This window comes from Aptenodytes patagonicus, chromosome 4 (assembly GCF_965638725.1).
Source record: "Aptenodytes patagonicus chromosome 4, bAptPat1.pri.cur, whole genome shotgun sequence".
In the NCBI taxonomy this organism is placed as follows: Eukaryota; Metazoa; Chordata; class Aves; order Sphenisciformes; family Spheniscidae; genus Aptenodytes; species Aptenodytes patagonicus.
The window spans coordinates 17,436,818-17,462,093 of record NC_134952.1 but is presented as its reverse complement, the minus strand read 5'-3'; the positions used below and the strand labels follow the sequence as shown (position 1 = coordinate 17,462,093).

The window sequence follows — 25,276 nt, the reverse complement described above, 5'->3', positions numbered from 1 at the left end:
TTTTATGAGAGGCATCGCATTGGGTGAAGTTATAAATCTTTGAGAAACTTTAATGAAGGCAGGTGGGAGAGTGGAATTAGCTGAGAAAAGAAATAGTGCTGTCTGGTTAGTGCCATTAGGAAGTAACGGGGGAAAGCAAGGGGGAAAGGGATATGAACAGAGAAACAGGTAATCAGGGATGAGACACTGATATGAAACTGGAAACCAAAGGGATTTACAGGATTTGGTATTTCCTACACAAAAGATCAGGCCTTGGAATCAGCCTTTGCAGAAGAAAAGATTTATGGGGAAGAGGGGTCAGACATCCATTATCCTGCCACCAGCAGCAGATGGTTTGGGAAAGTATAAGTGAGCGAAACTGGGAAAGGACCAAACACTTTTTACTGATGTATCAGCCCATCCCAAATGGAAGGTTGTGCCTGGAGCACTGCATTCAGGAATTACCAATGCATTCTGCCTGCACTAACACACCTGATACATTTTAAAATTTGTTTATGCTTGTGACTTCTACGAAGCCCGGCAGCAATGAGTTCTGCAGCTTGCACATTGTACTTCCTCTTACTGGGTTTAAAACTGTGAGCTTTTATTAGGTGTCCCCAGATTTTTTTTGTAATTTATTTATTACAATGATGATTATTAGACTGAATAATCATTCCCTAATCACCAACAAGAAAGTGCAGAACTTTTATGACTTGCAAACTTCTGTTGTACCCATCCCCAGTTGCCTCTTTTCTGAGCTGAAAGCATGCGGTTGGCCTTTTTTATCACTACATATCATTAAATCAATATTTCCATGGAATTATCCATGATGGTTCCGAGATTTTTGTGCCAAGTGGTAATATCTAGGGTCTGGTGTGGTTTAGATCTAATTAGGATTGTTTTCCCTCATATGCATTACTTTGCATTCATCAGTACCCTCTGCTGGTTTATTGTTTAGTATTTTAAGCCTCCCACAACTCTTTGCATTCAGATCAGCTAGCCAGAGTGACTCTCCATGCCTGGTAAACTTTTTCATGTTGTTATCCGTCTTCTTTTCTAAGTCCTACAAGACTATACCTAACATCTCAGGTCCTTGGGAGATGGGCTGGTAGGTTTCCTCTTTTGCGAAAGCTCACCAGTTATTTTTACCCTTTGTTTGGTCTCTTTTAATGATTTATTAACCAAGTCTTTGGTTTTCCTTTATTAAAACTTAGAATAATATAAAAACTGTCTTGACTTTCATAAAAAACTTCAGTGCCGCCACTTGGAGGTGCAGGAAGTCAATTTGCCTATGAAACTTTAACAGGCATCTTTTAGCTTATAATAAATTCTCTAATTAACTGATCACACAGTATCTTATCACCTGATTCCTGTGTTCTTCAGTGCACAGCATGGCCCTATAATGGGAATGAATCAGGATAACATAGGGGAAGAGACCGTTGTCTGGAGAACATTTGTTCCAGAACTTGGCAACTGTACTGTGAATAAAACAGGGGAAAAAATGTCCCCCAAGGTGGTTAAACATTAAGATGAATAACTGGTTGCATTTTCACATCTTACTTCAAGGTACTCACATGTGCAAATAACACACGGGTTCTCGTAGGGACCAAGGCCTTTGTCTGGCTATTTACAACAGGCTACAATAATTTTACAAGAGATTGGAGCAGTGAATGTTGTGGCATTCTCTAAGAAGAAATTCTGGATGAAAGAAGACACACACACAGACACATGGACAGATAGATCTATGCACATAAGATGCTTCTTCTAAGTGTAATTCAGAATTACATTATTAGTAGTATTATTATAAAATATCTTTGTCTCCAGGCAGCAGAAGAACCACTGTCCACTATGGTACAGAACAACTGCTAGCAAATGATTAGGCTTAAATGTTGGCAAAATAATATCTAAACTCTCAAGACAACTCTGGTGTTTATAAATCAACACCAGCTGTTCCTGTTTATGCAATACTTTGTAAAAATAAAAGAATAAAATAGAATCTGATATGACAGCTCATACCAAGATTCAGCTTTCTGCAAAAACAAACCAGGCCATTAAGAAATGTAGGGTTTATTTCAGATATTCTAGCAGAGCCAACTGGTCTCATGATAATAAATGTAACCATGTTTCTCTAATGCCTTTAGGCATATGGCAGATAGTTGGCAAAGAGACTCCTAAAGCTAAGTGGTCAGAGAGGTTTTCTTGCTCTCCCCCTGGAAGGAACAAAGAGGAGGAACCTCTCATAGGCAGCACCTGTCAAGCATTTCTGAGCCATGTCAGGCTCAAATTTGCGCGAAGTGCCAAATTCTGATTTCTGTCACATAGATTCTGTCACAGAAAATGAAGGGATTCTCTGAAGTTGCTGGGGTTTGCTTTAGTGTAATTGCCCTTAGAATATAGCCCCAGATCTCTCTTATGAGCTGGGTGTGTAGTACTGTTGGAGTATTACTCCTTGCATAATTAAAACCTCTTGGGTTGCTTATTTTGGTAATTATTTCTCACGTGCAGAGTGGCCTAGCTGTCACAGTTAGCTAAAACCAGTTAAGTGGGGAAAAAAGTGAGATGAGTCATCTCACAGTTAGGTGCCTGGTCCCCAGAATGGAATAAAACCACAGGCTGATTCCATGTAAAGCATAGGGTGAAAGCCAGGCACCTCGGAGCATTTTTGAACAAGCCATTTGCTAAGCTCAACACTGAGCTCATGGTGGTGTGGTCTTTAGAAGGGGGGATTATTTTTTGGTTTGTTGTGAAAGATCAGCACCTCTCCAGAGCTGGGATTCACCCAGACACGGTTGCCCACCTAAATCCCTGAGGATAGGAACCTAAAATTTTCTTCTCAAAAAACAGGCGCAGAAATGAGCGCTATTTTTCCTCTTAAATGTATCTGGGAAAGGTAATAGGGGCTGCATCTTCACCTCTGCTAGTATTGTAGTTTGTACTTGGATTGCTGCTTTTGAAGCAAATTATCTGAATGTCTCCACTTACTGCATGTTGAGTCACGTTGCAAAGCAGTCTTGGCATGTGTGAACTGGACCTTAAGGTCTCTGGTCCTTAGCATTCAGCCCCTGAGATTAGTCTCAAGCTCATTGAAATTAAACCCTTCTCTCCTCCTCCTTCGCCCCCCCCAAATCCATATACTGTGGGCATTGGATCATCAGCACCAGCTGTCATGCTCTTACTGCAGCTTTCTAATGCAGATGTGACTAGAGACCTCCTATATGAAAAGCTATTGGTTAGTCTCCAGAAATACAAGATCCGTATCTCCCAGCGGTGCTCAGTTCCCATAGCTCCAGAGTAGAGTTCCTTCTTGCTTAATCCCTTCTTGACCCTGAAAGTTTGTGTTCCCTTCTAAAAACAGTGACAGAGCCTCAAAAGAGTGGCTAAAAAGGGATAAACGGTGCCTCTTTTGGACTCTCTTGGAAATTAGAACACTACCTGGGTGCTAGAGAAGGCAGTTTTGAATCTCTGCAAGCTGCAGAGAGACTTGAATTTGGGCCTTCTTGGTAAATACTTTGCTGACAAGCTTGTCATGTAGGAATTTTCTCCTCTTTACCCATACTGGCATAGCCCTTCAGGGGGTTATGTGCTGTCTGGCACTTGCCAAACCACGTTGCGGCTGTTGGAGGAGGAGAGGTCTTGGGCTGGACGGAGCTGAAATCCAGCTGACTTAGGATCTCTTGGTGTGGACATGACAGTGTTTTGAGAGAGGGAGAGATTGCATTGTGGAGGCTTTTTTATTAAAAACATGGATGGGGGTGGACTTCAGTTGACCTAGTCTGTTTTAGGTGATACAGGCATTCTTTGGTTCTGGCTTCTTGTTCTTTCTAGATGGCATATCTAAGTTTTTCATTCATGAAATGTTCAAAAGCAGATCATAAATTTTTTGACTGCTTTTGGAAATTGTTCAGATAAGTATTATATCTCACTGTTCATTGTTCATGAACTGTTTGTAGGAAATTTCCTATCTCTATTCAGATTTGCTACTCTTGCTTTATGGTTGGTCACCTTTACTCATAATTTCCTAGTATTTTTTTAAAGCGACCAGAAATCCCATCATGTGGCAATAGTACGTTGTCATGCTGTTTTTTCTATTCTCTAATTCTGCAACTCATTTTTTATAAGCTACCTCTGTCTCTGCTGGAAATGAATTTAATTTAATCACAAAATGATTTTTCTTTTGATGATTGCATTCATCTTGGCAACCTGCCCCTAAATTCATTCTTCACAAACATTTGTATGAACTAAACTTTGGTTGCAGAAATCTACATAAACAAATCAAATTGAGATCAGATCTGTAATTTGAAAAATTTCCTACAATAAGATTTTTACCTTATTCAGTGACTTCTTCTATTGACTGTTACACTATAAACAACTGCCTGTAGATTATTCGGCAGTGCAGAGGTAGGACAAGGCATTAAATTGAATACTTGAAAAGTGGGATGTACTTCCCTGGCTGAATTTTATGGGCCTTGCCTTGATAGAATTGTTCTCAGAATATTTACTGTTCAAAAGCCACTTTTATTTCTAAATAGTGTATAGCAATAACTGTATACAAAAGAGCGCCATTATTTTTTGAGGGCAGGATTCAGGTGATGTTTGTCACAGTGATTTAAAGCTGATCAAAAGGCCTGGATAAAATAAATGCAGTCCTGTTAACAGAAGCTTGACCCCAGAGTGGAGCAGAAATGCTCACCTGGGAAAGAAGTTGTTACATCTTGCACTGTAACCAAATACTGTGATCAGTGCTTACCAGAAGCCCACCAACTTCAGGGTGGCTATCATAGAATCATAGAACGGTATGGGTTGGAAGGGACCTTTAAAGGTCATCTAGTCCAACTCCCCTGCAATGAGCAGGGACATCTTCAACTAGATCAGGTTGCTCAAACCGTCCAACCTGACCTTGAAGGTTTCCAGGCATGGGGCATCCACCACCTCTCTGGGCAACCTGTGCCAGTGCTTCACCACCCTCAGTGTAAAAAGTTTCTTCCTTATATCTAGTCTAAATCTACCCCCCTTTAGTTTAAAACCAGTACGCCTTGTACTGTCGCAACAGGCCCTGCTAAAAGTTTGTCCCCATCTTTCTTATAAGCCCCCTTTAAGTACTGACAGGCTGCAATAAGGTCTCCCCGAAGCCTTCTCTTCTCCAGGCTGAACAACCCCAACTCTTTCAGCCTTTCTTCATAGGAGAGCTGTTCCATCCCCCTGGTCATTTTCGTGGCCCTCCTCTGGACCCGCTCCAAGAGGTCCGTGTCTTTCGTATGCTGAGGGCTCCAGAGCTGGACGCAGTACTGCAGGTGGGGTCTCACCAGAGCGGAGTAGAGGGGCAGAATCACCTCCCTCGACCTGCTGGCCACGCTTCTTTTGATGCAGGCCAGCATACGACTGGCCTTCTGGGCTGCGAGCGCACATTGCTGGCTCATGTCCAGCTTTTCATCCACCAGTACCCCCAAGTCCTTCTCGGCAGGGCTGCTCTCAATCCCTTCATCCCCCAGCCTGTAGTGATACTGGGGGTTGCCCTGACCTAGGTGCAGGGCCTTGCATTTGGCCTTGTTGAAGCTCATGAGGTTCACATGGGCCCACTTCTCGAACATGTCCAGGTCCCTCTGGATGGCATCCCATCCCTTAGGCATGTCGACCGCACCACTCAGCTTGGTGTTGTCTGCAAACTTGCTGGGGGTGCACTCAATCCCACTGTCTATGTCATTGATGAAGATATTAAACAGTACTGGTCCCAATATGCACCGCTAAGGGACACCAATCATCACTGAAGAGATGTATAGATGGCCTTCCTACTTACCAAGTTTTGTGCAACATCTGGAAAGTAAAGACATGAAACTGTGAAATCTTAACTTTCCTGTTTGGAGATTTTCTGAGACATGATGTTTTAGTGGCAGAATCCGCTAAATAGAACATATTATTTTGGAACTCTATTTTTAGCTTATTTATTTACGACTTGGCAGACTCCTAGTCAAGAGGGGATAAAACTTATCACTAGGGCCAGGGTTAACAACTGCATGTTTATGCACCGGTAGGTATCAGGACGTCAGTCATAAAAACCTGTCAGTTTGTATTACTTCTCTGTTGACTTTCTATCAAAGCATGAAGGAAGGGGAGCTGCCATCTTTCTCTTCCTACCAGTGGGTAGTATGTCATGATTTTTTCTTATATTGGTGCAAAATGCTCTCCCTTTGGGAACTGGAGAAAAAAAAAATTAAATTTCCATGTATTTATTCTGTCACTGAAGCAGAGGTACCGCTTTTGCAGGTGAAGGCAGTGGAAATAATGTACAAGACATGCTTCTTCTGGGCCTTTTTAAAAACGCATTCGTAGTCCTCCCAGATGCTTGTGCTATCTAGTGTTGAATTCTGATCAGGTCTCCCCAAAGCAGATCTGTTTGGATATTAATGAACCGTTAATTTTTAAGTCATATGCAACAGGGAATAGTGAAACTTGCATCATCTTTCATAAGTTCAGGTCACTTTCTTTTGATACCAACACTCAAATCAAAGAACCTGGATGAGAAAAGATAATATCAAAGATGATCACAGTTTCTTCTGCTCCAAATGAGAAATTTGCACTCTGTTTAACACCCTGCCTCCAAGTGAGCTTCCAGTTATCTGATATTGATGGCCATGAGAATGAACATACGCAATTAAAATAGACAAGCCACTCAGTGCCTCTACCCAAACCAGAGCCAGGCTCTGAAGGATCATGCAATTGGCTTAAATGTCATCCTAATAAAGAAGAAAGAGAGTTTGGAATTCTCTTTATTCCCTTGCTCATGTTTAAATGCATTTTGTCACACTCAAGCTTCTCTCTGCAACCATGGCTACCATCAGGATAGGGTCCTGTTCTTAAGAAAAAGAACACACTTCAATATCTATCTGGAGGACCTGAGAGCTTTGATTTCAAGTTACTTTTTTGATAGGACAAGCTACAGAGTGCACAGTCTACAGCAGAAGAATAGAAGACCTAATTATTCTAAGCTTGTAGCAAGAAAGTAGATACTAAAGACTGACAATTTCAAATGTTAAGCTACAAGGTCTATCCATTTGCTCCCAGCACTACACCATGCAGAACAGCCACTGCTGCATCTCACCTGGGGTAGACCCTGTAGATCAGGAAGATATCCAGAATTATTTTGATCATTATCTGGGTGGGAAATATTTTTTTTTAATATTGAAACATGATGTATAGTAGTTTCCTTAGAGGTATTTCTGGTTGCAGTAGTCAAAGTGAAAAAATTGTATACCTGCTTCTCTTTATTTCACCATGGGGTAAGTTACTTTTGGGTGTTTCTCTCTCAAAATCCAACAGATGGCCACCTTGGAAGTACAAAAGTACTTGATTAAATCTAAGAAGTACACCTGGCAAGTGGACATTTTCTAGGAATGAAAAAGGAATGTAGTCTTTCAAGTAGGAAACATCAATTCTTAGAGCTATGGTTACTTCATACAGTACCACCTTTTCACCTTACATTTCTTAGGAGACATTTATTATGCCTGATGGCTGTGCTTATTATCATAGGAACATGTCTTCTTTAATGTTTGCAAGGCACTGCTGCTGATGGTCAGATAGGTTAGACATTTCCATATGACATTCTTGATTGTGAGACTCATCCTGTACAACGTAGAGGACACTTGTTTTCACGTCCCATCCTGACTACTGGGTTCAGTTGGTATAAATCAACTGACAACCCATAGGATGCTATATCTGTAGCACACTGTATAATAAAGTTCCAAATACTCAGTATCTCTGCAGTTTCTAGGCCGTTTCCCCTGGGCAGTTTGGTATCACCTCCTTGGTTGCTACTAATGAGTGCTTGGAATATTGGCAGAGGGATGAGGAGAATGCTGACAGCGTAATCCTGCTTGTGGTCCCTTCAGATCAAGGTGCGTGAGTATTTTCAGGGAGAGAGGGGGTAGCTGATTTGATGCTGTACTTGTTCTGCGAGTCCATCGAGACTTTAGGATGCGAAGGCCTGCAATTGTCAGCTGTACTGGAGAGTGTTGAATCAAGTCAGAAGGAAGTCAGGCCAGATCTGACCCCTGCCAGATGTTGAGACTTGCTGAACTAGAACATTCAGAGGAGTCTGAACAGGGAGCTGCTTGCTTAATACAAAGCATGTTTGATCTTCAGTACACTCCCTTGTCCTTGCTGATATGCCGCTAGATATGTGGTGGGCTCTGTGCTGACGTAGCAGTTTCTGATGGGCCTCTTGCAACTTTCAGACCTCACATGTTGTGGAGGTTATAAAAAGTTCACATTCATGCTAGAGTGCCTCGGACCAGGGATAACTTAATATATTATTTTAAAAGGCAGATGACCTGATCCAGTAGACACTACTATAGGAGCTGAGAATATCAACAAAAAGTGAGCATATGCACATCTGTATCAGTGCATCTGCTTGTAGAAAAAACTCTTCCAAATCAGAAAGTGGAACTGAGAAAGCAAGAGGGACAGGAAAGAAGTCATTTGTCCTAGAGCAGAGAGGTGATCCTTCAGTGTGGCATATAGAAATCAGGTGTGAAAGTCAAGCTGATTGTGGAGGAACTCATTTGGAGAAGGAGAATCCTAAGATGTTTGAACAGTCAGCACCTGAACCCAGCACCCTTAGAAGAGGATCTGTGAGATTTTGTTATAGTCTTTATTTGAGGACCTAGAAAGAGATCCAGCTATGATCAATTTTGTAGGCTCTGATTAAACATAGTGCATAGAAATATGATAACATCTCACAGTGGTTGTCACTGCATTGGTAGAAACCAAGCTGCTTGGTGTGGATCCATATATTCTGGGCTGAGCTTGACGTAAGCTTCCCCTAGTCTAAGAAGACATTAGCACTGAATCTTTTTTGATTTTCTGTCTCACTCTCAGATGACAGCTCCTCTGGCAGTTACACATTCCCAGAAATGGGACCGTGCAGTTTCTTGGCTCTGTCAAGGCTACTGCTGCCTTCTCAGGCTCTGTGGTAGTCTGAACACAAATCTTCCAGAAAAGCTCTGAAACTGTAGATGTTCTGGGTTTACGGCACTCTTGAGGAACACATAGTACTTAAAAAATTTTTTAGGGTTCTGAACATGATTATTGCTAATTTTACTTAGAAATGCACAGCTGTAGCAAAACAAACAAAAATCCCCCAAGCCCCCACACTATATGCTTTTGTTAAGACATGAGGTTTTAGATCTTTGAAAATAGGACTGAGCTCCCTGAGAAGTGCGTTCCTGTACATAGCTTCTCTATTTCACTCTCCTCTGCAGCAATTCTGTGCATGATTCACCATGTTATGCAAAAATGTTTTCTTTCTTAAAATAGTTTTCTGTGTGTTTGAGCTTTCTCCCAGACTTTATATTCTTTATGGCAAGGCTGTATCAACATTGATATTTTTGTTTAGGCTATAGATATGCACCATGTCTCTAGATCTGGTTCCTTAAAGATGTTGGGGAGGAAGGGAACTGCTTTTTCCAAGGCTTTGCTTGCTCTTTGTCAGAAGATGCTTTCACCTGGAAGGCAACGAGGGTAAAAATCTACATCAGCAGTCCTAGGTGTCACTCACTCAGTTCTCAGACTAATGTGAAAGTTAAAAATTAGAAAGACCATTAGTCAGTTCTCACAATGGAGCTTGTCAGCTGGCATGAACACACCAAGAAATTCCATAGTTTCCAAGCAAATTCACAAGCTTTCTGTAAGCAAGTTTTCCAAATTGTCACATGCATATGATCCTTTTTTATACTGCTTTATGTCCTACAACTTTATACAAAGAAATTTTGAAAGCATTAGAAAACAGGGAAGGCCAAATACCATCTATCGAAAGCTAAGAAATCTCAAGTGAATCAGTTTTACTGCTGATCTAACAGGTCTACAGAGTCTGAAGTGATAGGTTGTAGTTCATAGGAGGCTACTGCTGTGATGAAAAGATGTTTAAAATTTCATTAGATGTTTATGGACCCTGAGGTGAGGCCCCAGTGGATTATCATATACAACATAAAGATTTTTTTTTTTTTTTTAAAAAGGATTAAACGCTGACCTGTTATGATCTTTCGACTAGATCATATCAGGTCTCAGCTACAAGGATGACCTTAGTGGGTGATTTCCCTGACATATGTAGTTCACACTTGGCCTTGCTTACTTTGTTTGAATTTAGATTTATACATTTTTCATGTTTAAGCAGTAGGGTAGCTAGTAACTAGACATTTTTAGTAAATAATTGCTCATGTTGCTACTAGTTGACTGACAGCAAATGAAATCCTACAAGGATTTTTATACATTTTGGTGGTAGTGATACAGCTAAGTGGCCACTTGGTAGGTGAGAGCTTTGTTTGTCTAGGGTTTTAGCATAATCATTAAATCACAGCTTTCTCTAATTGCTTCAGCCGCAGCCAAACTCAGTTGGATGGGATTCTGTAGCAAATGGAATTCTGTCACATTCAATATCGGTGTTTGCTTTATTAAATAGCATTTCTCTGCGGACCTGCATAGACTTTGGAGTTTTTAATTTGTTACAGTATGTAATAGCTGGTTTCTGTGAAGGAATTGTTCACCAAACGGCATTCTTATTGTTACTACTGATGCCTTTTTACTTTAAATGAGGTTGACAAGATAAGATATGCCATTTAGAAGAAAGCTGTACTTACTTTGCTCAGTGCAGACAGAGTTTTGAAAGGGAGCACTTCTTGGCATGCATAAATTCTCCCATTTCTTTGAAGTGAAAATTTAAAGTTAATAATTAAAACAAACACACAAACCCACTCTGTTATCACAGCCTCTGGGTTTCCCAATGTGTGCTTCATTCTCTCTCTATTTCTTTGGTGCCTTTCAGGACAGCAACTAAATATCCTTTGATTTAGCAACCTTAACACCCTTGTCAGTGATCTGTTACACTGTTATACAATATTATATCAGCAATAACAGTAAGAGTTCTGGTTCTAAGTAGGTTTTTCTTATTGTAAGCAGGTGATTCAGACATCTCAATTTGAATCAGAGTTTTAATTTGTAAATGTAAAAGCCAGTTTGAAAAGTTCACTGCCCTGTGCTAATACTGCTTCTCACCATCAAAACTTGTAAACCATGGTGTGTACTGAGAATCTGTGAGTGTCTTAAGCACAACCCATCCTCGCTTTTTGGAGCAACCTGGACTCCTGATTATTGTTCCTTCATTAATCAGACTTGGCTGTCACATGCCTGTTAGTGAGTATTACGTGCTTGAGAAGGATAGTGCTACATGATGGAAACAGGGAGCGACCGAGTGATCTGATGGTAGCAGAATAGTACAATGAGAAATGGCAATATTTGGTATGTGTTGTCTTGACTTAGGATTTCCTTATATTTCAGATTTCTGAGGATGTAGGAAGATACATATGAACAATTCTGCCTCTAGTTTAATTGTATTTTGTATAGGAATTTTGTGTCCAAATACAGGATGAGATAAAATACAGGACCTGAGGGCCTTTATTGGCAACTGTGGCTAGCCGGGGAGTGAAGTTAGGAAGCCAGGCAAATAATCACATCTTCTTCATTTAAAGCATTTCATACTGGCAGAAATTTTTAACCAGTGCTCCAACTTCTGTCTGCGAGTCGGAGCTTTTTATATGAAACAGCAGGAACCTGGCAGCCTGGAGATCTTTGAGCGTTGCGAGCAAAAAACTTGAACATCATTTATAGCTTTTCCTGCCAAGACTGTAAAAATCTAGACAAAGTAGATACGGTTGTTTCACCCAGCTTTTCACTTATGTTTGTCCTTCACTATGTAAGCTCCCAAAACCTCAGCCAGTTTTCTTCCTGAATTTTAAATTCTTGGTAGGTACGTAGAATAGGATTTATCTTACCTACCTTTATCCCTGTAAAAGTTACATGGCTAGACTGAACTATTCTCTAGGCTCCCTCTACAGTTAGTGAAGAGACAGATATCTCCAGGAGGCTTTTTATCTCATATGAATTTAGACAACTGTCTTGGGGTGAAATAAATCCCAGCCCTGTTGTCACCCTCCAGCTTCGATTCAGCAAATGTAACAAGTTCCTTTTCCATGCTGGGATTTGGAGCCTTGCACATAATATTCCAACGTCTGATTTCCACTGAATTTAATGGAAAATGAATGCATAAGTCTTTGAAGTAGCTTTGAAAATCTCAGCCTTAATGTTTGATTAAGTTTGAATGCATATGTGTTTGTATATCTAAAATTACAAGCAATAAATGTAGCTGTATTATTGTCAAAAACCTGAGCATCTGACAACTTCAGCTGATTAGTGGCCCAAATGGCTGATACGGGTGATACTAATTATGCTGTAGTGTTGAAAACTGGACCAAGTATGTAGAGTCTAAAATATGGACTTAGTAACTTAATACCTCAGCATTACCTTTTTTCTTGTCTTTCTCTTAAGTAGAGTTTAGATTCTGAAACACACATTTAGCACAGATAATATTTGTGGATAGAGTGACATTGCCAGTTGACAAAAATGGCTGTGATTACTAGTCCTAATAAGTACAGAATGTATGCAGGAATTAACTTGAAATGTACTTTTGCTATATTAAAGAAGTAATCCTTTTAAAAAGTCACAAGATTGGGGCTTCTGAGATGAGTTGAATAAAATATGTGAATGAACTTTTAAGGGACATAGTTTGCAGGTGGCTATATCTCTCTTATGAAATTATTTGTTAATTCCCACAGTGGTTTTTTGCTTAAATAATATGCACTGTTTATGCAGCGAACATATAGTATTTTTTTATTAATAATCCATAACAAAGAACTTGATTTTGTGCTTTACCATTGCTTCTTACCAGAATTTCTGTAAATCGATGTAACGTTTGCTTCTCTGCACTATCTGGAATTATATAGTGCTCTTACAATTTCTTTGGGTGATACCAGAACACCGAGAACCACAGTTATATTACTAAGCACTTAAATGCAGCCAAAAACATATAATTTAAAGTGTAGATATGCTTGTAAATAGTAATAAAAGGGAGTGATTTCTTAAATACTTCCCTCTTAAATGTTTTCTCTTTTTCTGACTAGTTATTACTAAATTAAACTTTTGTGCATGAGAATACCTTTCCTCTAAAGGAGATGGGACATAGGATACACTGGATCTTTTTCACTTCATGTACCTTCCCAAGAAATAACAGCTTTTTGGTTAGACAGAGCTGTCCAACATTGAGATATGCTCTTACCTGGTTCGCAAAGCTTAATAGGAAGTCATAATCTTTAATTAATTTGGCTTGCAGGCTAACAAATGCATAGTTGGATCCCAGTCCAGCAAAGCATTTAAGCATATCCTTAATTTTAGGTCTTTTGCTGAGTCTTAGCAAGAGTTTTCTCAAAGTCCTGTAGGGTAGAGGGTGTGTAAGTGTCATATAGAGGTATATCTCCTCACCTATATGTCTTTTTAACCCATATAAGCTTCGTTTATGATAAAATCAACTCTTCATTGCTGCATTACTTAGCCCTGTCACCATTTGGTACTTCTCCAAGAAGCTGGAATGTAGGTAAAAGCATGTTTTTTCTTATCTGGGTTTCCCTTCCCTACCTGGGCCACTAGACTTGCACAAGAAGGCGGCACAAGAGATAAAAGCAGTATGTTTTCTTAACTCAGCTGAAAAGCTATTTCTTACCTCTCAAAATACAGTCTGTTAGATCATAGTTTAGATTGTAGTTGTTCAGAGGCAGGGACCACTGAGGGTCACAGCTTTGTACTTGTCTCTAATATGTGTGGTGCTCTCGTGAGACTTCAGTGAACAAAGAGGTGGTGGGAGTCCATTGTGAAACAGAGGTGTCAAGGACCGATGCTTCATCATGTTCCCATTGTAGTATTTAAATGTTGTCAGTAATAATTTTACTTTCACTGTAATAACTGATAAAGGCATTTGTGTTCACTAAATTTTAGAGCCTTGGGAGTTGGTGCAGTTGGCTAGCTAGACCCAGAGAGACTCTTACTAATGTTGCTGGGAATATGAATTTTTTTCTGTGCCCTAGTGACATATGATGTTTGATGCTCTATATTCACTGATGGCAATACTAGTTATTGCCTTTTCATTGGGATAGATGGCACAGTAGCTTCCATTTACTCATCATATGTATGGAAGTAAACAAGGTAAAAAAAGAAACCAGGTCAAAATGTCAGAATAAAATAAGAACATTCATATGGCCGATGGTAGTACAATAGATAATAGACACACTTAATATTCCATCTCTATAAACCATTCTCAAAGGCTGAGGCTGTGGGGTATTCTGTGGCAGAATAGAGAAGTGTAACCGTGGTTCATTTTTGGTATACGCAAGACTCGAGTCTGTGATTTGTCTGCAGTGATCATGGATGGAGAATACTACTAAGGAAATCCATTACTGTTCACAGCCAGCTAGAGACATCCTCATGCTTACTGAAAAGAGAGCTCAAATTTAAAACAACTTTGAATATGGATTTAGCATGCACTGTATATATACCAAGTCCAAACAGATACTATGCTGTGAGTGGAAGTGTATATTTATGTTAACAACTGTGCATGATTTAGTTGTTAATGCCCAGTCTTTTTGCTCACACAGCCAGAATATAGGTCTTATCCATAGAGACTAAGTGCAATCTTATCCCATATACTTAAAAAGGACAAAAGAGCATCGTCTGCTAGTTATTGATAATCTTGCTGTGAAATATCAAGGATGATGCCATGGTGGCTATAAGGAATTGGCAGTGGAATATGTCTTGAGCCCAGCTTCATTGGTCTTTTTTCCCCTTTCTTTCTGCTATCCATTCTTGTGCACAAGTTCCAGGAGTGGAAATAATGAATTCAAATTAAAGAAGCAGGTGAAATGACACGTTTCATAAATTAACCCTTTCTGCTCTGTACTGCTTACAATGCAGTATTAAGCTCTGCACTCTGTTTCTGTTTGCTGTAGGTGAATAGTGAAACATGCACAGAGTGAATATTTAAGGATTCATTTCTCTTTTGTCCTCAAGCTGCAGTAAAATTTAAACAATGACAAATAATAGGTTTGAGACCAAGCATTCTTCTTTGATTCTGTTATTAGACTGAACCAGATAGCTCTCTGCCTTATCCTTTCATGACGACTTAAGTTAGAAAATCTCTGTAATTTTAAGGACTCCAATTTTAAAAGGATATCCAACTTCATACACATGTAGCATCTGTGTAGATGGAAAAGTGGGTGGCTTAGATGTAATGGAATAACTATACTTTTATAGCTGTGTGTAGACTGGTCTTGCTATTTGCCAGCCTAGCGAGCAGTTGCCACAACTACTCTAACAAAAAGTCTCTAATTTGGGCATACATTAGAGGCCAAATAACAAGGAAGAGGTTAACCATCCTTCTGAATATAAGAAAAATATTTCTCTTCCTTATGTCAGTGTCAGCATGTTTTACTTAATCTGAACCCCTGGTATAATTGCCCAGTGTGGACTTGCTATTTGAGAATTTAAGTGACACTATCTCAAAGCAGTGTATCTGCAAAGCTGAGTTGTATGGCCAGTATCATTACAGCGTAATTGTTTTGCTGTAGTGATGCTGATTCCCACATCCCCAGTTGAGAATACATCGAGAAAATGGCATGAATCAATTTGCATATTTTGCAAAGCCCCTCTCTTTTTTTGTTTGTTTCTCCCATTTTTATCTGAAATCAAATAATTAATGTTTGATTTTTCACAGCTCCCCATTCAGAAAATGAGCTGTTACTGCTTCCCCCCCGCCCTGTATTTTGCCTTATAGTGTAGTTGTTTGTAGGCAATAAAAATAAGATCCTTGATTTATTAAGAATTTCCAGTGAATCTGTAAGAGTAGCTTTCCATTATGAACTTTTCCCTGTAATTCCATTGGATTCTTAAAGTTACTCCAGATTTACATGAGAAGCAGAGACGTTGCCCCCATTTTGCACCCGAGTCAGTCTCTCTGAGGTGGTATTGCTGTGGGGATTTATTACATGACTATATTCTGCTTTTTCAATAAAACAGAAACTTGGTGTTGTTTCTTTACTGTACAAACGAAGATAAGTTCCAAAGTGGAATGTAAACAATAATTTAATTAATTATTAAGTAAGCTGAAGAAACTGATATGTTTTGGGCACTGAGCAGTTTTGGCAAGAAATTGCAAGTATATAATGGAACAGAAAACTACTTATGACCAAAGCCAAGTCTTAAAATCTTTCTGCCAGTTTTACTACACATTGTTTGAGAGATGGCATCCAGCCACACTAGTAAGTGAAATAAAAGCAAGCAACACCATTAAAACTGTGAATATGTGTGAAATAACAAATGGAAGCAATAGAGTCGAGCATTCCTGGCAGGGGGAGGGGAGCTGGAGATTCTGTAAGATACCACTAGCTGCAAGATTAAAGACATGTTTAATGCTATGTAACACATGCTTTATGTTTAAGATAAAATAAATGAGAGAGAATAACAAATGAAAAAGCAATGGGAGTGGTCGTTACAAACCAGCCCTGGGCAACCAGATTGGTCCTCTTTTTCAGGTGCTTTTAATAACTGTAGAAGGTACCACATATTGCTAGCAAAAATGCTCTGAATGTAGGATAGGTGTGCACCTTCTTGTACCTGTATGATAACAGATAGCCATTTGACTATATGGGTTTCTCACCTACATTCCCTATATGAGTATTCCTCTCTTTCACTCTGTTCATACTGTTTCCAAGAAAATCAATTTAAGACTCAGAATATCAGTATTCCATATAGAATATATATAAATAGCAAAAAACCCCCTATGCGAGATCATAAAAACATTCTGCATTGCAGGCCCAGACCTATAGATCAGTACTCAAATGTCCAAATGTCTAAAATTAAGATATATTGATCCCTGTTAATTTGTTACTCCTGTGAAATTTATATCAGAACCTTAAATATGTTGGGTAGACTCAAGACAGGTCTAATTTAAAGCTAATGGGCAAAGTTATTGGTTTCTTGCATTCAGGCATTTTATTTTTAATGGTCTGTCAGTGTGCTCTGAGTATAAACATTAGTGTCAGAATTTTTTTATGATACTTATCTTGTGAGTTTCATAATTTGTAATGGCTGTGCAGTTTTTACAGGTGTATTTAATGGCAAAATCTTATCTTGAACTGCATTTTAAAAGCTCAAGTGTAGTTTGATTTTCTGGGAACGGGAGGAGGGGAGGAATACCATTCTCTCCTTAGGGAGACAGCCGTTTCCTCGCGCAGCATTAACTTGAAAGAATATGAGAAGCGCGTATGTTGCCAATGGGAGTGTGGACGTATAGAGTTCTGAAAATAGTAAGTGTCAATAGGGAAGGGTTGCCGGTGCCAGAAGAAAAATGTAAGCTCCCAAGGGCACTATCTCTTTTTATTTTTGCCTTGTCCAATGCCAAGCCACATAGGTTGACGTTTAAAATTCAGTTCTTCCCTGAAAAGTGATTATATAAAAAAAAAAAGGCCTGTTTCAGAACTGATGTGTTTCCTGTGTGTATTCAGAATCGCATTTATTTGTTTCCATGACTCTCTTTTTAATATACTATTTACACCTGTTATACATGTGCAGCCAAAAAGTGATTTGAGGGAAAAAACAAAAATCTGCTTCTCGCCAGGTACAAGCCATGGAGCTGCCGTGATGGGGCAGCTCTGCCCAAGGCTCATAGGCAGTGGGACCTCTGCATCCACTCTTCCTGGGAACACGGTAGCCGTGCTCTGCGGCTCTTTCCTCTCTGCAAAACACTAGCCTAGAAACCTGTAACAGGGGATTAAACCACTTAACCTGCAATGGCAGCAAACTGAGTCAATTATTAATTCTTCTATTGTTGTTAGCCACTGAGGACAAGTGATCGCTCTTCTTTAGAGCAATCTTTTCATATGGTTGAAGTCTGTTGTCACGTTCCCTGTGAGCTTCTTCTGTCTTATACTAAACACAGCTAGGTCCTTCTGCCTTGCTTCCTATGAGTCTTTTGGGGTTGGTTTGTTTGTTTGCTTGTGTCTTTAAACTCAATGATTCCTGTTGTTCTCAGCTAAATTCTTTAAGAGTGGGTGGCCCAGACCTGGCCACAGTACTCCAGAAGTGGACGGACTATTCCAGCTGAAATCTTTCCAGAGATGTGTTTGCTGGAGTGGAAGGGAAATATATCTAAGACATTTCCCTTATTTGCAAGAGCAACAGATTGCTGACATATTTGCTTCATGATCTGGACCATTTTCTACAGTACTGCTTAGCCAGTTATTCCCCATTTTGTATTTGTGCTTTTGACACTTTATTGAATTTCATCTTCATTTCTGATAATTTCTGCGATCTATCAAAATAATTTTGAATTCCAATTCTGTCCTGCAAGGTATCTGCATCCTCTCTCGGGCGTGGTTTCATGTACTGACTTTTTACATGAGCTCCATTCTGCCTTCCAAGTCATTAAACAAAAATAAAGGAATTTGGAGAAAATGCCTTAGGCTCAATTGGCCTTATATTCCAGTTGCAAGATCTATTTTGGTTCAGCAATCACCATCACAGGCAAGTAGAAAAGCCTCATTTGGCTTGCAGACTCTTAATCATGTAAGTGTGTAAGGTGTAAAGAAGAACCCAGCTTGACTCTCAGATCACACAGTGAACATGTGGGACTATTAGATGGAGGGGGAAAAAGAACATCATTGTACTTAAAATCTGATTACATTTGCCAAAGAAATCAGAGTCAGGAAAAAATATTGAAACCCTAGGATTCCATTTACTTGGAGACCCTATTCAGAGTTGAGCCATGCTTCAAATTACAAATAATACCAGGGGTGGAGGGGATCAGAGGGAACAATGACAGTTGTGGCAGAGGACGTTTTGCTGCTTGGGTAGCTGGCTACAGCAGCATGGCATCTTCACTTCTGACCCAACTCGCTGACTGTCTCTCTCCTTTGACCCATTCCTTAAGTTTATTTTAATACAAAATATTTTTAAAGTATTAATTTTTTTTGTCATGTTTAGGCCATTATTTCAATGTTTGAGCGTGTGAGTGCACTACGTGAAAGAGAGGTTGCCATGGTAATTTCTCATTATTGTTGAATAGAAAAATAATTACTCTGGCAAAATCCCCCGTAACCTGTCAGAGCATAAGTTAAAGATGCCTGGGGGCAGCCTTGCCTTCACCATCTCCTCTTTGCAAGAAAAAGGGGGTGATTTTATTCTTCTTTTTTTTTTTTTTGTAATAACTGGATCCTTTTTCAGCTTGGCTAGGGGACACCTCATTTGGTTTTATTCACCATTTGGCTGTGAGAGTAGTTGGGCCCACCTGTGACAAGGGTGGAGCAGAGAATTAATCAGCAGAGCATATCCAAGCTTGACAGAGGATTTATATATTCTATTAAGGTTTGGGGTTATTTTTGTGGGTGGGGGTGGGGTGTTGCATTTTCTGTTTTTCCTTCTTCTTGACATAAAGTATGCAAAAGCGTAAGATAAAGACCTTGGACAGTATTCAAACTGTGACAGAGTCTGGATATTTCATCTATCCAGGGAGGGAATCCACCGTAATTCCATCTCCATGTTTTCCTTGCATTCAGACTTCTTGGAAGCAAGAGTGAGTGCAAATATGTGTAGTTTTGAGGTGAGGCCCTGCACTTTCCCTGCTCTTCTCTGTCCTTCCTGTGTGCATTTGCATCCCAGCTATGCGATGCTCCCCTTTTGCCTCCCGTGTTGTTGGATGCTGTATGAGTAGCTCCAGTGATACTCAGCTACTGAGTTAACAAGTGCTGCAAATGTGGGATGTGACATTGCTTAAATCCTTCCCTCCCCTCTTCCTTCTCTGACAAGTGTGTCTGAAAGATCCCAGTTAAACGATACTGCAGTCTCTCTTTTGGCAAATGGCAGAGAGTGATAGCTTGTAATTACTCGTTGGACAATACACTCTCGTATGGGCTTATAATGTCACGTACCACACTGTCCCAAGTGAAGGGTTGGTGTGCAGAGGGATGTTGCTAGAAGCTGGTTGCTGGGCTTCTGTTGAACCCCTGTATATATATTCTGTACTTACCCTTGTGGCTACTTGGCTAGTCAATGCAGCGATGTTTGCATGTGGAAACACTCATCAGGTTTACACCAGCAAAGAGGAAAGAGCAGCAGCTCTCTGTGACAACAGATTTCTAAGACGTGGGGATGGTTTTGATACCTCTTTGTGTGACTGAATTTTAAGCAAGTGCCACAGGGCCGTGTCGCTCATTGTCCTGCTGCTGCCGGGCGGGATGAGCCTTGGTAAGGGAGATGAATTACAGGCTCTGACCCAGCCAAGAAGTCTCTCGGGGGTCTCTGGTAGGATCCAGAATGCTAAAACCCGTCCTTACCATTTCTCCATTGGATGCTTGGCAAAAATCAAAGTAAAGTTGTGAGGCAGGAGAGCTACCCTGCTCAGCAGTTTGGAGTGAAATCCAATAGTAACATCTTCAGGGAAAACAGGAGCAGAACTAAAAAACCCAGATAGTTATTTCTCTGCATGCGTACATATAATGAGCATGATAGATGCATGTTTTGTCTTGAATCGGCATTTTATCTCGGGTGTTTTTTCTCCTGTGAAGGTAACAAATGTTTTCTGGCTTAGTTACATATTGCTCAGTCATGAAGAGGTAGGCGGTGCTCAGTGTGCTGAATGAACCTGGGCTTGCACGCTGGGAAGGCAGCTGCTGTGAGTGGGATAGAGTGGGTCTGAGGAGTGCTACTGGGGCATCTTTGGAAGTGTATTTCCAGCTTTGTTGCTGATCCTGTGTCCTGCAAGTGATTTAAATCTCAGGGCCTCAACAGAGCGGAAGAGACTGCACCAAACATTTCAAATCCAGCCATTAAATATATCCATAGCTTTTGAATGAAACAGTTGGTGGATTCTGTTGTTGCCTGACTTCTGTGAAAACCCTTGCAAGCTGGACCACTTGCACAGGTGCTAGACATTGAGGTCTGGGTGCCTGTTGTTGATCACCCAGGTCTGAAAATGCCTGGTTCAATTGTCAAAGCCAACAGACCACCTGTAGTGGTGTATTGGTATATGCTTTACATAGTACGCTATTAATAATTGCTATGTTCCAGCTATGTGTATTACTGTAAGTCTAAGTATACACAGGTCATCTTAAAATATTGTTTTCACTTCATGTATCACACAGAAAAGTAAAGATTTCTCACAACAATTACATTTAAGTAACTAGCTGGTATTTAATTAACCTGCTGTAGCATTGTATTTATATTAAATGCATTGGAGTGGAATGGCTATTATATTTAGTTTCTAAATAACTTTCTTGTCAACTCATGCTGATAATCAGGTTATGTAGCATTATGGAATTAAGTACTGAGGTTTTTTTGTTATTAGGACAAAGCATTTGAGATACACAGCCCAGAAAAGGGGGGGAGGGGAAGTCATAATCACTTTATTTGCAACTGATTTATAAAACAATTTTTAACATATAAAGAAAAACATTATTTATGAGAATGAAAGTTTTTACATCTTTAGTCTGCTTGACAAAATGAAAGACAGTTTATTGTATAATAAACTAAATATTTTAGCTTTTTTCTTAAGTTAAAACTAGAACTTTATCTAGGAAAATTAGTTTGAAATATCATATAGCCATCTACACCCCAAAATCATAGGTGAAGAAGCGCAAACTATGTGTGATCCTGTTGAATTTCTTTTACAAACAATGAACATATTTTCATTTTGCCTTCTGTTAAGTGAATGATCTGTTGCTTCCTAGGATAGTGACAACCTCTGGTGGGATGCCTTTGCAACTGAATTTTTTGAAGATGATGCAACCTTAACCCTTTCATTTTGTTTGGAAGATGGACCAAAGCGATACAGTAAGAGATGTATTTTTTGTCCTAATTTTAAGCCTGAGTTTCTAAACACAGTTTATCTGTAAGAGACAGATGCAACCCTGGCAATGACAAACTCACTTGTTTGTATTCAGTGATCATCAAATTCCATTAAAGAATTGCATGGGTTGGGAATCCATTTTTTTGTGGAATTCCTCTGAATTTTATTACATGAAAATAAATTATTTCCTAGTGAAGTAGGGCAAATAATACAATATAATCTTTGGATTTTTTAAATTAATTTGCTTTGGCTGTGCTTGCACTCTTTGTTAATTTGGTTTCCGCAAACATTCGAGTGTTGAGTCTTGTGGGCAAAATTGTTCACAGAAAGGGAACTTTGTAGCAAATTTCAGTATTGTTGCTGGAAGGCCTTCCACATTTAAACAGGGATCAGAAAAAAAATACCACAAGCTATATCCTTGCTGGTGTAGATAATCATTATTCTAGCAGCTGCGCGGATCTATGCTGTTTGCACACATTAAGGACCTGCCCTGGATATTGTCTGAACAGCAGTGGAAGTCTAGAATACTCTCAATCAAGCACTAAATGAAAGCTCGAATAAAAGTGAAGCAGTGAATAAATCTGATGGCATTGGTATCCGTTGCCTGCATACGCTGAGCAAGAAAAAGGGGTAAAATTCATCGAACAAATTGTTTGAAGTGATTAATTCACTCAGCTTTCGCACTAGGCAACAGAGAGATAAGTAAACATTGAAAAACCGCATTGCCAATTGTTTCACTCCATTCAGAGTGACCCCTGCTTCACGGTGGCAGCTTGTGCTCTCTGCTTAATGTTCTGAATCTTGCGAGGTTCTTTTTTGTGAGAGTGACTGATTGTCAGCATATCACTCACATACTTCTAATTCCTTTTATCAATTATCTCAGGTATTTATTTGACAAGTGTTACCTTCTCCTGGAGAAAAAATAACAGCCACTTTGAACGCACGTTCTGGGATTAGTGTTGACAGAATTACAGTTTCTTGCCTTTCAAAGCAAGTGATAACTCTGTAAAGGTCCTCAAATTACAGCCTATAGCAACGTTGGTAACAGCTGATCTGTCCTGATTAGGTTGAGTCAACTTGTCATATATCAGATTTGCTAGTTGTGTTATCAGTCCAGAAGGCACAGATATATCAGCAAAAAAGCAATTAATGTCCAGTTAGATCAGAGGGAGTTGTGTTTCTGGAAAACAGTGCTGCATATGAAAGAATTTGTCAAAGAGTAAAATATTCCTGTTGTCACAAATGCTTGATAATGGTTGTGCTATCTGTAGCTGGGACAGTTTGGTACGGGGCAATACTGTGATTCTTAGCATTGTTGCTGATAAGTGTGATTGAAAGATCAAATTACTGTGGGCATGTTTTTAAAAGCCACTAGTACACAGGATTTTTCCTCTGGCTTTAATTTCTGACCTCTGCACAAACTGTTGTTGCTTTTGGTGCCATTATTCTCAGTATCTGGAATCAAAGCTCAGCATATAAGGCTCTTTCTGTTCATTCACGCTTCCCTTCCTTCATTAGTAAATATTTACGTAATTCTGAACTACAGTATTAGTGATTCTTTCTGACATGAGCAGTATTCTTGTTTAGTGATACTCTAAAGTGCATGCTTGAGCTGTTCCAGTCTGGGACTTCCATTGCCATCTGAGCAGGCTTTGAGAGCAGCCTTGGGGGTGTCAGGTTGTCCCAGTCCCTGCTCGGGGACACCTCCAGCATTGCCTGGGGAGGGCGCAGAGTGGAGGTTGTGTGTTAAGAGCAACCCTCTCTTCCTACCAGGGAAGTTTGTGTCCAAAAACATATCCAGGAGTTGAGAACAGAGCAGTCTGCTCCCCTTTGGGTGCAAACATTAGCAGAAAATTGCTTCTACCTGTAGCAGTCCTTGCTGAGCACAGAGATCTGATCGAGGTCTCCGTTTTGCCCACCCAAGCTGCGTGCCTGCTCTGTTATGACTATGGAGGGTCTTGGCATCTCCCAAAGACCATAATGTCACCCAGTACATTTATTTCAAGTGACTGGTGAAATCGCTGGCCAGTGGGCGGGGGCTCCTGTTAGATGAGCCAGAGTATGCTGAGTGGCGGCAGCACCAAGCGTGGAGTTTTGGAAGAGATGAAACAAAAGTGCATGGTCTCCATCCACACTGTCCCCAGCGAGACATCTGCCTCCCCACCCAGCGTCCATGCTCTTTGGTATGTAGTGGGCATTAAAAACATCGGAGCTGGCGAGAGAAGAGAAAAGACAAATTGTTTCTTCTTGCTCTTGCAGGCACAACCAATAATGGAGGGAACCAAGATTAGGCCCTAGGAAAGAGAAATAGGCATCCTTGAGAAGTCATTTATAGAGTTGAAAGTGATGAAAGATGCCAACCTCTTGCCTTTGCTCCAGGATTCAGCTCAAAATTGCCTGCCTTTGTCTTGCTTCAGCCTGTGAGAGATTTGCTTACATCTCTGACATTGGTTGTGGCTGCCACCTCATTTGCTTTCCTTTAGGCAATGGTTTCCCTCTTTTGGGCAATAAAATATTCTCTTCTGGAGCAAACAAATTCCAGAAAAAATCTTGTGTGTGTGTGTGTGTGTGTGTGTAAGGACAAATAGTTTTTTGTTATCCATGGCCACAATTTTTCTCTGCATTATGGCAATCCCCAATCCTTTTCCCTCCTTGTTCTCAGGGACTATCCGGATCTTGCCTTAAACCGCTGGAGATGAGGAGGAGCACGGTGTTTTGCCCCAGGTTCCATCTTCAAAGCCCCCAAGAGTGTTTTGGGAGGCTGCTGGGAACTTGCATATTCTCTTCTGCTCTTCTCTAATCTTGACTGTAGTCCCCAAACCCCTCTAGGGGCTTCTTTTCCCTGCTTGCTTTAAACTTCTCCTTTCCATGGGTTTTCTACCACAGCCTTTTTTCCAGCTGGCTCCCTCTGCCCTCTGCTCTTACCTGGACAGTCCAATCCCACAGCCAATGCAACTGTTCAGAGCATGTGAATCAGGCCTGTAAATCATTGTTTGTGTAAGTGTTACAAGATGTAAAAAAAATACTACTTTTACTTGCCTCCTGTTTCTTTTAACTTTTAATATACAGCTCTGTCCAAGAAACTGTAAGGGTTGTAAACTCACTTTTTTTGGTCTCAGAAAACTAAGCTGTTCATTTAATTTCATGGCCCCAGACTGAAGCTTTATGAAAAACACCAAATATTTTTAGGCCTGCCTTTCACATTATCGTGTCTTACAGCACACCTCTCTACACCGAGAAAAGTGTTTTTCTTCCCTTTGCTACTCTCACTGTTGGGTCTGCAAGGTTTCTCCTCAACTATCAGCTCTGAGATTCTTTAATTTGTAGGGAAAAATAGACATGGGTCAAAGCGGGGATTTTAAGTCACTGGGTTATGTTTACTTTACTTGGCATGAAACAGCACTATGTACTGATACTCGAGCAAGCTTTAAACGTGCCTGTATATCTGTATAGCACAGCATGTAAAGATGCTTATGCCCTGGGAAGAGTAGAGGTCTGTTAGTTCAGTGATCCACCACTGCTAATTAA

The 25,276-nt window shown here is 40.1% G+C and overlaps 1 protein-coding gene across 12 annotated transcripts in view; it reads left to right on the top strand.

Annotated features, from left to right (window-relative positions):
- Window positions 1–25,276, top strand: part of LDB2 (LIM domain binding 2) — a 225,230-nt gene that overhangs the window by 56,120 nt on the left and 143,834 nt on the right. For 10 of the 12 annotated variants that reach the window (XM_076335991.1, XM_076335988.1, XM_076335986.1 and 7 more), the window contains exon 2: window positions 21,630–21,732. In XM_076335991.1, coding sequence (XP_076192106.1) covers window positions 21,630–21,732 — 103 coding nt within the window. Of the gene's footprint in view, window positions 1–21,629; window positions 21,733–25,276 lie in introns of those variants that run through there. The other 2 variants (XM_076335989.1, XM_076335990.1) reach the window with 2 other exon arrangements.